This window comes from Neopsephotus bourkii, unplaced genomic scaffold (assembly GCF_033783945.1).
Source record: "Neopsephotus bourkii isolate Nb327-2 ecotype Australia unplaced genomic scaffold, CSIRO-AGI_Nbou_v1 NB_256, whole genome shotgun sequence".
Taxonomy (NCBI): Eukaryota; Metazoa; Chordata; class Aves; order Psittaciformes; family Psittacidae; genus Neopsephotus; species Neopsephotus bourkii.
The window spans coordinates 1561940-1575878 of record NW_026900765.1 but is presented as its reverse complement, the minus strand read 5'-3'; the positions used below and the strand labels follow the sequence as shown (position 1 = coordinate 1575878).

Below are 13939 nucleotides of genomic sequence, written 5' to 3'. Positions count from 1 at the left end.
AGCTGGAAGATCATACACTCTGATTTATGCAATGAAATTAGTGTAAACTTTCCAGATTAGCACCTTCTGTGGTGTAATGCTGAAACTTTAAGCTTGTAACACCCTGTGCGTCAGTGTTCAGCTTATAACTGCTTCTTGCAAAGCTCAAGTATGCAACAGGTTTATGATTAAGCAATTGATTAGGCCTAACACTCAACTATGCACTATGATATTCTTGACTTTAGCTTGCTTGGTGCTAATGAAAACTGACCAACAACACAACATTAAACTTCACATTCGTGCCAGTGAGGTTGAAGGTGGGTACTTCCAGAATTAAAGGCTCAATTTGAACATGCAGTGCTCAAAATGGGTAAACATATACTTTCATGACCTTTTTCTTTAGGTGTTTTACTGAGCTTTCTTAGCTCTTGATTTATTTTTTTGTCTTCTATCAGTACTAAAATTCAGTTGAATTATGGATCAGATTTCTTCTCTCTGATAAGAGAATGAGAAATAGCTTTCACATTAGTCTTTTAGCAGGGATTAACATGACTTTCTTTTTCTACACTAGTCAACTGAAAATGAGAATTGAGTTGTGTAGGGTTTTCTTCTTTCTGAATTAAAAATATATGACATGATATGGCTCAAACTGAACACATAGTTACATCTTCCTTAAACGGATGTTCAGTCCACAGTAAGTCTCTGTTTCTTTAGTCACTGTCCCTTTTAAAATGGAATATTCTGCTTCATTATCAATTATTCCTTTTTTTACCTCTCCTAAGGTAATACTTTGAATCTCTGGCAAAACATGAATCAATTACAACAACAAAAAGTTCAATATTAAAACATGTAAGGACCTGAAGTTTCAGGTTGTTCAGAATGTTACTGGTTACTTGCTGAGGGGATTCTTCTTTTTTTTTTTTTTTTTAATTTTTGTCCTCTATAGTTGAATGAGCTTGCTAATAAGTAAAATAATTTTTTACTTGATTGCTAAAACACTACATCTGTTTTCTGTCATTAAGAAAATTTGTCCTTAAGAAAGAGAGTCTCAGAAGAGTATGGAAGGCAGCTTAGGCAGAATCCTTCTTGCAGGGTATTTGAAAACTAAAATAAAATAAATATGCAATGAAAATGGGAGAGCAAGGATAGATGAAATAAACCAAGTGGTTTAGAGAAATCAAGATAAGGAAAGCACAAGGAAGAAAGCGCAAATCATGAGAGAGGAAATGCTTTGCCTTGGCCTCACATCTGATGTGGAACTTCTGTGGGAGGTCTCAGCAAGACAGAGGAGCACTGCACCATATAAAAACCTGTGGTTACCTTACATGGTACTAACACATTGACTTCCCCACCTTGCCCCAGCCACCCAAGTGCTCACGCCTTGAGCTGTTCAGAAAACTACCTACTTACCAGGTCCAAACAGTGAGGCTGTTAGAAGTACTGAGTTCTGTATTTGATTCTGTGAACTCCTGCAGAAAACTGACTGACCTGTCTGAAGTTATGATTTTGCCTGTCTTCTTTCCAAGTGGTCTTGTTTGTACTCACTAGCTGATTAAAGTGCTGTGTGATGTTTTAGAAAGAACTACACCTCTTTTAGAAAAAAAAGCCGTCTAAATCTTTAATGGAATAAAGAGATTTAAATGGCTTTTTTTTTTTTTTTTCCTAAAAGAGAATAGAGAAAATGCTGTTTTATCTAGTATGCTCAATCTTGCTACTATTTACTTAGGAGACCAGTATCTGTAGGTGTACAGTGAGATACAAGTTTACTTAAAACCAGTCTTTCTGGTAGCAACTGAAAAATTGGCAAACTGAGGTTGTGATTTAACAATCTTATTAAGGACTATCTCTTATTTTAATCTGGCCTCCTGTTTTGATGTGTACATTACTTATCACTTTGATTAGAATTGTTATGTGCATTTCTTTGCCTACTCCTATTCTGGAAATTAGCCATTCAGAAAGTCCTTGAATCATGAAGATTAGTGGAAACTGATCTTTCAGAGTTGACTCTGTTCATTCCATTTTTTGCTCCCATGAATACTTACAGCATTATGGATGCTGAATTCACCCCCTATTCCCCCTGTTGGAGGAATTGCACAGTAACAGTTTTGGGAAAAAGAAACACATAAGTGGCCAACAAAGAGAGGAGGGTTTTTGTTTTCCAAAATGTATTTCATTTTTAGATAATCTGAAAGTTTGGTTGTGAAAATGCCACATTCTTATTTAAATTCAATAAATTATTAAACAGTCATTTATTTGAGTGTGGCATACTTCACTGATTGGACCTTATTTTAAACAGTGACGGTGTTTCTCTAATCATGGAAGGTTAAGACAGAGTCTAATGACAGGCAGTGGTTAAAACCGGAGTACAGTTTTAAAACCATGTTGGACGGGCCTTTGAGCAACCTGCTCTAGTGGAAGGTGTCCCTGCCCACAGCAGCGGGGTTGGAACTTGATGACCTTTAAAGTCCCTTCCAACCCAAATCATTCTATGATTCTGTGATTCTATGATATTTATTAATTTATTTTACATTCTGGATCAAGTTAACTTAAGAATATAACCCAAGATACTGATACGTGTGACAAAAACCAGCATTGAAGACCAACACCTGCAGTTTGTATCTTCTGGGGCCTGCTCAACAGCTGAATTTGAAGACAGCCTATGTAATTGTTACCAGTAAAGCTCAACCCTTTTACAGTTTTGCTTTTAATAAAGGAGTTTATACATTACACTGGTTCAAATCAAGCTACATTTAAAATATATTCTCCTTGCTTTGTTGCTTGTAGGAATCACTGTATCATTTGTGCAATTAACTTTCAAAATGAAGAATCCTGGATGGTTTTCAGCACACACTGATAGCATTTTGTGAATGAATGTTTCTTACATTCTTGATCCTCGATGTATGAGACAGAAAGAAAATCCTTGGCCAGTCAGCCATGTGGAGAAATCCTATCTTTTCTTTAGATGTAACTTTAAAGATTAGCCTACTAATGATGATGTATTGTGCAAATTAAGTATTTAACATTCCAAAACATATTGATGTATTTGAATTCAGCTCACCATGTAATCTTCCTTGTTCCTCTTGGCTGATGCACAGTCAAAAGTTCCATTATGTGCTATCGAATTTGAAACCAGATTAATGTCTCAAACTTTTCTCTGTTAATAAGTTACATGGCATTAGGGAGAAAAGTAGCTTTTTCTTGAAATAATTGGTTATTAGATTGCAAACAACCATAAATAGTGCTCCGTGAAATTTTTCACTGATTTCTCATCAGCATAAATGCATTACAGCACAAATAGTGTAATTAGAATTGTACATTCATTTTCCATTAGAAGAAGAACAGAAACTAAGCTTGAAGACTGGAGTCTTAACCAGAAACTAGCAATAATGATAGCATGGTAATTATTCTCTAGCATGCCCACATTTACAAGACCGATTAGACTATTATTATATGGCTAGTCTTATCTTTGGGATGATTGTAATGTACTTATCAGTCATGCTTTGGGTGAAAATGGGATTTCTTATTGACTCCCTTCAGTCATCATTGTGTTCCAAGGACGTGGTTCCTACAGAGGAAGTACATGGGGCTGGAAACCTGTTCACTCTTGTCACCGCTAGCACAGAGCAGCACTGGGACTGTTCTGCTGGTCACCAGCAGTTGAGGACACTGGCTCAGCAGCAGTGTTGTGCAGAAACAAATGCACCAGGACCATCTTACTTTGACTTCAGGTAATTTTTTATATGTATGGTTGTTACTTTGTATTAACAAAGTTTAGCAAAGACAGCTAGTGTTAGTTTGCTTTAGTTATCTTGGTTTTAGTCAAAATCCTTCTATTTTGTATTGAATTCTTCAGGTCACAGGTCTTTGCTTAGAGCACAATATAATTAAATGTAACTGGTAGTCAAACAATGAGAAATGGAGAGCTTGTAACATTTTTCCTCCTGATGTTACTAGTCTAGCAGGAAGCAAATTAGTTTTCAGATGTTTCAAAATTTGATCTTAGAAGCACTGAGATAGCATAACCACAGAGGTTAGATGAAAGTAATCAGCTGGTTTCTGTCATTTTTGAGGTATGTCTTTATACTTCACTCTGCTTTTGCAAAATCAAACCCGGCATGCACATAAATTTGTAATGGTAGCTACTTCTTACAAGACCAGTGGGAAATGGTGACGTTGCACATCTTAACCATTTAGCCTCCAAGACTCTACAGTATTCATAAAACCTTACAGGGTGAGTTCCAAGGTGCTGCATTTAGTGCAGCCGTGGTTTGCTTTCAAGTGCTTCCAAATGGTTTGGAGCTTGGGGTTAGCAAACTTGCAAATGTGAGGTGGGAGTGCTACCCTGTACAACATCCCTGCCTACTAAATGAATCTAGTATTCTACCTCCTGCTTTTTCCTCCATTACTTCTTAAATCGTCAACACAGCTGCTTATTTGGGGGAGGAAGTTTAATTTAATTTGCCCAAAGACTAGAAATCATCTGTACTTCTTTAAAATGGTTTAGCTTCATAGCATCATCGACTGATTTGGATTGGAAGGGACCTTAAAGCTCATCCAGTTCCAGCCCCCTGCCCTGGGCAAGGACACCTTCTACAAGACAGGTTTCTCAAAGCCCCATCCAACCTGGCTTTGAACATTGCCAGGGATGGGGCATTTGCTCTATCAAATAATGAAGTAAGAGGCTGCTTCTGAGGAACAGCCACAACACGGGAAACCCCTCAGCACTCAGCTTCTCCCCTCTCCCATCACTTCATGTACCAGTTCACAACTGGCATTCATGAAAGGCGCTGTGTTTGCACAGCTACCAAGAGTTGGTTGCCCAAGAAGGCACGGGAATAGTTTGAGCCGTGGTGTGGATTTAGGACTGGATCCACACCCTTTTTCTGGACTGGATCCGCATCCTTTTTCTATTTTCTCCTCGTTTTATTGTGCTTCAAAGCAACGCAGCTGCCCTGTCACGTTAAAGCCACTGCTTTCAAACCTTGTGTTAAAAGGCACTGGTTTTAGAGGAACCTGCGGTCTTTTTACCTCACACCCCTCCCACCAGAGCTGGCTACCTTTGCCCTTCCCCCACGGTGCCGTAGCGGCTCTGCTGCCCGGCGAGCACCGCCGCGACGGAAGGCTCCTCCCTTCGCCCTGCGGGCACCGGTTCCTCGCACACCTTTACGGCGGGGCTGCGGCCTGCCCCTCCCGCCGTCTGGCAGCTGACCTGTGCCTTCAACCGTGAGGAGACAAAGGAAACGGCTGCACCACCCCACGACCAAAAGCCGCTCCGCGCCGCTCCGCCCCTCCCCGCGTCATATGCGCGGCGTCACGTGCTGCGTGCAGATGGCTGCGGCGGTCCCGCTCGCCGGGAGTCGTCGGCCCTGACGGGGAGTCGGTGTCACTGGCCCGGCCCGCCCCGCCATGGAGGTGTACATCCCCTCCTTCCGTTACGAGGAGAGTGAGCTGGAGCGGGGATACACGGTGAGCGGCGGGACTGCGGTGCGGCAGGGGCCGCGCCAGGAGCCAGGCCGCCGTGCAGGTGCTGGCCTGAGGGGCCGCGATGCAAGGCCGCCCTGTCGTGCTCTGGCGTGCTGTGCCCTGACCCCCGAGGCGCAGGACGGGGGGCCTCGGCCTGTCCGGGCTTCTCTTGCCGCACGCGAGAGTCGCACTGTGGAGTGGCGGCAGTGACGGTGGCAGCAGTGGCTAACGCGGCGTAGCCAGCGGGTAGAGAGGTCGTGGCTCCTTGCCGCCCGGCCCCACTAAGAGGCTCGTGTGGGTGCTGAGGCCAGGTCAAGCTTAGGGGCTTGCGAGTTGCGATCCCAGTGCGGAGCCAAACGTGATGAGGAGGCTGGAGCACTTCTTGCGTGAGGAGAGGCTGAGAGAGCTGGGACTGGTCAGCCTGGAGAAGTTTCGGGGGATCTCAGCGCTATGTACAAATAATGTGGATGGAAGGAATGAAGGAGGAGGAGACAGACTCTCCTCCTTGGTGCTCAGTGACAGACACCAATGGGCACACATCACAATACATGGAATGCCATTTAAAAATAAGATGAAACCTTTTTGTTAGCATAAGGGAGTCAAGCACTGGCACATGTTGCCCAGAGGACTGTGAAGTCTTCATCCTTGGATGTTCTCAAAACCTGACTGCACATGGTCATGGGCAGCCTGATGTACCAGACCGTGCTTGAGCAGAGGAGTTAGTCTGCACGATTTTCAGAGATCCTTTTGACCTCAGTGTTTTTCTCGTCCCATGGAGCTGTTGGGCTTTAACACTTTTCCGCCTGTTGCTAGGGGAACGCCAAGGCGTTTGACTGAAGATGGATATTCAAAGCTAGCTTCTGTTAAATCTACTCATTCAGTAGTTCTGACCTGTTGAGAAATACTAGGGAAAAAAAGTCTAATTCTGTAGGATTGCCAGAAGATTGATCCATGTAGGCATAGTTGGGTGAAGCAAGTGCATCTACCTGATGCTAATGGTGTTTATTCTTTGGCAAGTATTTGTAAGCCTTGTAAACCAGTTCAGATGTGTTAATATAGGAGTGTAACTGCATTAATATTTCTGATTAGCTGAACTTAAATGTGGGTGGTTCCCTACAACATGTCTGCATGATTCTGGGGAATGAAACCAGCTTTCAAATATTCCAGCTGAGTGGTTCCAGCATGTCCAGCTTGGGCAGGATAGTTGAAGTGACAGAATTATTTCTAAGATGTGCTTATCCCACAAGTAGGATTTTTCATATCAATATAAATTTTTAGTCTGTTTTAGTCGTTTGAGGGTTTTTTTATTTCTTTAATAGTAATTCTGTCAGTGAATCCTGCTATCCAGAGAATTTGGGTTTTTTTAATACTATAAATGTTAAGCTGTGTAAGCTTCAAACAAAGCTTTTGAAACACATTTTGTAAAAAACATAATTGTCTTTCTAGAAGTCCTTCAAGAAAATGAGCTTGAAAGTGAGCATGTTTCATTATTGCAGCACTGTTCATTATTATTGCACTGTTCCTCTCAGGTCACTGGTGCTGAGTCAGACTCATGGATCTGAAACTTGCTTTAGCTTAGTAGTTTGGTAGTTGTTCCTGCATGATTACTTTGCCTCTTCAGTCTGGTGAGGGAGTTTTATACCACATCCCATACAAAAATGATCATGCTTTACGCTATCAAATGTATTAGTTCAGGGATTTCCCTGGCCATGAATCTGTTCTAGAAGTTATAGCTCTGGGTGAGGCATGCTGGTGGGAGAGGATATGGAAGTTTGCTCTGAAAGTAATATGGTGTATTTCCTTTATGTTTTGAAGAGCTTTTGGGTTATGCATGAGCAATGCTTATTGTAATGTAATTGTCAGTTTGTTACATTGCTAAATAATTTATGTAGGTATTGTTCCAAGCATAAAAATTGATGGCTGATGCAAATGGGTACGCAATAGATCTTCCCTCCAGCAAAACTGAAGTTACTGAGAGCTTACCCTTGCGCCTTACTAGCTTGAAAGATACTGTGTAGGCAGAAATATTAACCTAAGAAAAAACGGTAACATAAGAATTATTTTGCATTGAGCAAAAGGGTGGTTTCACTCGAATGGTTGGAGCCTGTGAATGTTTCCGTGTCCAGACCACATCAGCTGTCATTCTTATAGACATAATTGTATGGGTGTTAACAGTCAGAAGCTGTGTGTTTGGTGGTTATTGCTATGAAATATGGGGATTGTAGAGTGTTGAAGTCTTTGTGATTAAGTAGATGTTTCACCAGTTCTGTGCTACCTGAATCTGATGGGTTACAAAAGTTGAGAAAAGTGGAGGAAGTGGAACTATAAAGTATTCAGTCTCTTCGAAATGTAGCCTTCAAATTAAAGGGATTGGTGCAGTCCTGGACTAGTGCAGTATATATGAGTGAAATACGTTTTTTTTTTTCTATGAAATTATATAGGTAATTCAATATAACTTCTTGTGCACCATCAGTATGTAGTATTAACATCTAAACCAGTATGCTGATAAAGGTCAAAGAAATTGTGTCCCCCTGATGAACACAACTGTCAAACTGGTAACTTGTAAGGAGAGGGCTGAGGTGCTTAACTTTTTTGCCTTAGTCTTCACTGACAGTCTCTCTTCCCACACCTCTTGAGTGGATGGACCTCAGTCCAGGGACTGGGGGGCAAAGTCCCACTGTAAGAAAAGATCAGATTTGAGAGTAACTGGGGAACGTGACCATATATACATCTATGGGACCTGATGAGATGTATCCCAAAGTCCTGATCCTAAGGGAACTGGCTGATGCAGTTCCCAAGCCACTCTTGATGGTATTTGAAAAGTCATGACAGTCAGGTAAAGTCCCCAGGGGATGGAGAAAGGGAAACATTATACCTGTTTTTAAAAATGGTAGAAAGGAGGACCCTGGGAACTACCAAACTGTCACTCTCAACTCTGTGCCTGGGAAGACCGTGGAACAGATCCTCCTAGAAGCTATATTAAGGTACAGCAAGGGCAGGGGAAGTGTTTCAAGACAGCCAGCACAGTTTTACCAAGGGCAGATCTTGCTGAACCAACCTAGTGGCCTTCTAGGATAAACTAACTACCTCAGTGGAGTTGCTACAGATGTTGTCTATCTGGACTTCTGTAAGGCCTTTGACATGATCCCCCACAACATCATTTTCTCTGAATTGGGGAGATATGGATTTGATGCGTGGACTGTTTGGTGAATGAGAAGTTGGCTGGATGGTCGCATCCGGAAGGTAGTTGTCAATGGCTCAGTGTCCAGATAGAGATCAGTGATGAGTGGTATCCTTCAGGAGTCTATATTAGGACCAGTACTGTTTAGTATCTTTATCAAGGATGTAGACAGTGGGATTGAGTTCACCCTCAGCAAATTTGCAGATGACACCAATCTGAGTAGTGCAGTTCATTCACTAGAGGGAAGGGATGCCATTCAGAGGGACCTTTACAGGCTTGAAGAGTGGATTTGTGTGAACATCATAAAGTTCAACAAAGTCCAAGTACAAGGCCCTGTACCTAGGTCAGGGCCATCCCCTGTCAGTAGAGAGTAGGGGATAAAGGGATTGAGACCAGCGATGTGAAGAAGGACTTGGAGGTACTGGTGGATGAAAGGCTGAACGCAAGCTCATAATTTAAAAAGCCAACCCTATCCTGGACTGTATCAAAAAAGACATGGCCAGCAGGTTAAGGGAGGTGATTCCACCCCTCTACTCTGCTTTGGTAAGCCCCACCTGGAGGGTGACATCTAACTCTGGTGTCCTCAGCATAGGAAGGACATGGAGGACCTGTTGGATCAGGATCAGAGGAGGGCCACAAAATGGTCAGAGAGATGGGACACCTCTATTAAGAGGAAAGGCTGAGAGAGCATTGTTCATCCTGGGGAAGAGAAGGTTACAGTGAGATTTTATTGCAGCCTTTCAATACTTAAAGGGAGCTTATAAGAAAAATCAAGAGAGACTTTTTACAAAGTCCTGTTGAGACAGGACAAGGGGGAACTTAAACTGAAAAGACAGGAGGTTTAGTTAGGACAAAGGAAGAAATTTTCTATGGTGAAGGTGGTGAAACATTGGAATAGGTTGCCCAGAGAGATGGTAGATATCCCATCCCATAAAACATTGAAGGTCAGGTTGTATGGGGCTCTGAACAACTTCATATAGTTGAAGATGTCCCTGCCCATGTTAGGAGGTGTTGGATTAGATGATTTGTAAAGGTTCCTTCCAACCCAAACTATTCTGTGATTTTGTGAGCACAGGAGTACAGTTGGTCTTTTACTGTTCCCTTTCCCACAACTGCTAACGTGCTTAGAATTAAAACATATTCTTGGAGTAGCTGAAACAAGGAGCTATCAGATTACGTGATTAATAGCAGAAAAGGCTGATGGAACTTGGGGCAGATAGATTATTGGTCATGTGCTGGCTGCCCACCAGTGCAGTAGCACTCCAGGGAGTTGCAGAGGATGCCTTCTGTACTGTGACTGTCAGAAGCCACTGCAGAGAAACAGGGCTGAAAGATGGGGGTTTGAGAAGTGTGGCCATCAGGTCATCCTAGGTTCTTTGCTAGAAACAATAATGGTCGTGACTTCCTGCATGATTGAGAGACTGCAAGAAGACCCCTTCCTCTCTCTGGTGGCTCTGCATGGCTACCAAAACATGCTTTCCTGATATCTCTGTGTTTCTGCTTCCTCATCTATAGCAGAACAGAATCCAGTTCCTCTTGGATTCAGCTTGCCACTGTGTATCTTCACTTACTGGAAAGTCACAAAAAAGAGTGTTTGTCCTTTCCTTTAAAGAAGCTTATTACCAATTTTACTGGTTTATTTTTCAGCTTGCTTTCCCTGAAACCTGTTTTCAGATGATTTTCTCCTTGGTATGGCTAGGCAACACTGAGAAAGTGGTATGAATAGAGACCCATCAGCCATTGTCTAGCCTTAAAAGCAGAGTCTAGAATGCAGTTCTGGAGAGAGCACAGAAGCGACTTGCCACGGGAACTGACAACTTCTCTCTAGCTTCAAAGGGAAAACTACAGAGAAATTAAGAAGTAGAAAGGGTGGGGTCTGGACCAATGAAGGATTGGTTTGAGGAAAGAAAAGATTAGAAAGAAAATGAGGAAGAAGTGTTTAATGCAACACTTGAGATAGGGACCTATCAACAAAGTAATGGGAAATGAACTCTTTTCAGTCTTTGTTTCAGGAGCTCAGCTTTACTAAAGCACACTTCCTATGGTATAGAACCTTTTAACCACCACCACCTTCCTCCCCCTGTGCAGGTCACACATGTGCTCCCCTACCCCACCCCCCAAAAAAATAAAAACAACAACCCTCAGACAAAACAACAAAAAACTCCAGAGTAGATTTGCACTTGTTCCAGTTCTGTTTCAGGTATGCATAACATGATGAAACATAAGAGTAAGGAAAATGTCCGTTTTCCATGTGGACAATTAGATTTCATTGTCAGTTTAAATTGATGACACTAGCTTCCAAACTATTGAGCCTGTGCTAATAAATGCAACAGTTGTTCATAATTTGGCAGTGAATGACCTTTAAATGTAGATGCTTACTAAGGATGTCCCTAGGGAACAATTCAACTTCAAAATGACACCCATGTGTTCTTGTTATCATTTAAATATGCTCCCTTTGTCAATATCAGAATAATAAATACTGCTCAGATTTCTAATGTTGATTCAGAAGCTGGGAAACTTACTGAATAAATTAGTGTACATTTGATTTATATTGACCAAAAAAATTTTACAGTGGTATATTACAGGCCAAGGTGACATACATTTAAATATGTTGTAGAGCAGAGGGCATATTTGACTGACACATGTGCTTACTACGGTTAATTAACACTTCCAATACTACTCCCCAAATTGCTTCTGGAGTTGCAAATGTTGTGGAAGTAAGACATGACATGTAAAATTCTGAAGTATTGTGGATTTTTTAAAGTCCATAGACTTTACGTCCATAAAAGAAGCAGTTTAAATATTAGGCTATACTCTTGTTTCTGGAAGTGTAAAAAACTACAAGGACTTAGAGTTTGGGATACCTTATATATAGCCCTTCACTGAGTCTCTGGACTCTGTGAATTTGGTAGTTTTAAAAAATCTGAGCAGGCTCTGTGTGCCTTGGTTATGAAATCTGCCAGCATGGACACTTCTTGCTTACCAGACTGGCTTGTGCAAACTCACCAGTCATTACCTCATGTCACAGGTCCTGTTGAAATCAATGACAGACCAGTTACTCCAAGTTCAAGGAAGTTAAACAGAAATATTCTGTTAGATCAATTTTTTTTTTTTTCTTTTCTTATTGTCCTAGTGTCTTCATAGAGAATTTTGTGGTTACTCCACAGGGGAGTCAGAGTAGGTCAGTATGGATACTTTCCTGCATGGGGTGATGAAGAGGATAAAGATAATTTGACAGATGGTAATGATTCTGTAGTGTCAGAAAAATGCTCTTTTTACCACTGTTTTTTTTTTTTTTTCAGTTCCAATGGAAGAGCATGTATTAGTGGGAGAAACAGACTTGTTAATTTAGGTCAAACATTGCTGTTACTGAAAATACTTTTGTGTGTGCGCGTTAACTTGTGCATTTGTCAGCAGTGATGATTAAATTTGTTTCCTCCAGTCAGTTTTCCTGTTGACAGACTAAGTCAGTGACATGAAACTGACCGCTTGGTGCACAGTGGGGAACTTAAAAGAGTATGGAGTAAGACACGGCGAATTTTGCAGTGCAGATGAAAGCATCTAAGGCAGAAACTGGAAAAAGGTAAAAACAAAATGTAAAATTGACTGAAAGTAGATATAACAATCATTTAAAGTTGTTTCCTTTTTTGTGTGTGTTTTATCTGCTTTGAGTGTAGACAGATTAGGCAGACATACAGCTCCAGTGATCTCTACTTCTTGTGCAATTGCTCAACCACTACCCTTTTCCTTCCCCTGATTCACAGTCATGAAATCATGATGGAAATGGCCATGCAGGATTTCTCTGCACAATGAATCTTTTTTTCTGTGTTCCTGAAGGGGGGTCAGCAGTAGGATAAAAAAGCAGCAGCTTGATTGCCTGTATCAATTTACCATCTGATAGACCAAAAGTTGACACATTCTGTCAGTAAAACATAACTGCAAAACACAAGTTACCCAGTTCTCTCCCAAGACCTACTGATTTGCAGTTTTGATGAGGAAGTTATGTTTTCAGGAAGATAGGAAGTAGCAGAACATTCAAACATGCATCACAATGAAGATATATTTGAATTCCTTTGACTTTTTAAGAGGTAGTGGCAAATCTTTGTTAATAATATAATGCTACCAACAGAATTATTTGATCAGAGGATCCACACAAACTGCTCTTGCTGATGTTTTATGTGTGTATAGCATCAGTTTGTGATACTTGTAAAATCTTGTCAAAATAGCATTAAGCACATGCACATTTTTTACTTCCAGAGAAAAAACACATGAGGCTTTCAAACACAAAATGGGGGAAGATGTATAGTAGATGTCTCTTTTTTTGTTTGTTTGTTTTGTTTTGTTACTGCAACACACATTTCAATTGGTCATTGAACTTTTTAATGCCTAGTGTAATTCATTCCAGGTTTAAAAGATGAAGTCATTTTTGAATTTCAGTATGTGATACAATTTTTGTGTTAAGTGACTGGTGACTCCTGAAGAAGCTGAAGGTGTGCTTTTCATCTACAGAACTAGCTAGGCTATTAAATTAATTAAGCTAATATTGCAGTAGCAGTTTTAGAAAGATGTCTTTTTAATAATAGGTATTTATTTTTAGAGTAACTGGAACCTTTACATGAAAATTCTGCAAACCACTGCAATTCAAAATTATTTGTTGGAAAATACCACAAGATATTTTCCCACTTATAGATTTTAATTTTTGCAGTCTTTGTGAAGAACGTTGTCTGTGCTGCTAATTTACATGGATTCTTCTTGGACTTAGCTATCTCTTTTTTTAAGTTCCTTGTGAAATTTTTATATGGAGGAATTTAAAGGACTGGTTGTATGGAGGTTGAATATGTGTAAATCTTAGTGGGTTTTGTAATGATTAACTTTGAATTAATAATGATTATCTATTATTATCTTTGAATTCACAAGAAATAGGAAAGAGATCGGTGGGACTTTATATGGCAGCTTAATGACTTAACTCTGTTTCTTACTTAATAGGTTAGTGAGGACAAAGTTTAGTCAGTCTTGACCCAGCTGCTAAGATGAAGAAAGGTGTTCCTGGCACCCTGACAGTGAGGAGAATATTGAGAAGACAGGCTCTTGTCAGAGCACTTGGTGATAGAATTTCAGTGCTACATTTAGGTACAGTGGAAGTACTTATATTGGGTATGCACCATGGAAATGTGCTAGTGAAGGCCTTCCAGCTACTACATTTTGAATTGTGAGCAACTGTTATTTCTCCATTCTCTGTTACACAATAACTGTTTAAGGACTTGTATCAACTTTTCATTTTGTGTTTCCTATAAGCTTGTCTGTGACTTGGGGAAG

At 40.8% G+C, this 13939-nt stretch overlaps 1 protein-coding gene across 3 annotated transcripts in view; it reads left to right on the top strand.

The window, feature by feature from the left end:
• The first annotated feature begins 5278 nt into the window (after positions 1-5278).
• SNX24 (sorting nexin 24) overlaps positions 5279-13939 on the top strand; it is a 93770-nt gene continuing 85109 nt past the window's right edge. For 2 of the 3 annotated variants that reach the window (XM_061346049.1, XM_061346047.1), the window contains exon 1: positions 5279-5445. In XM_061346049.1, coding sequence (XP_061202033.1) covers positions 5386-5445 — 60 coding nt within the window. In that variant the 5' untranslated portion in view covers positions 5279-5385. The remainder of the gene's footprint in view (positions 5446-13939) is intronic. The other variant, XM_061346046.1, reaches the window with a different exon arrangement.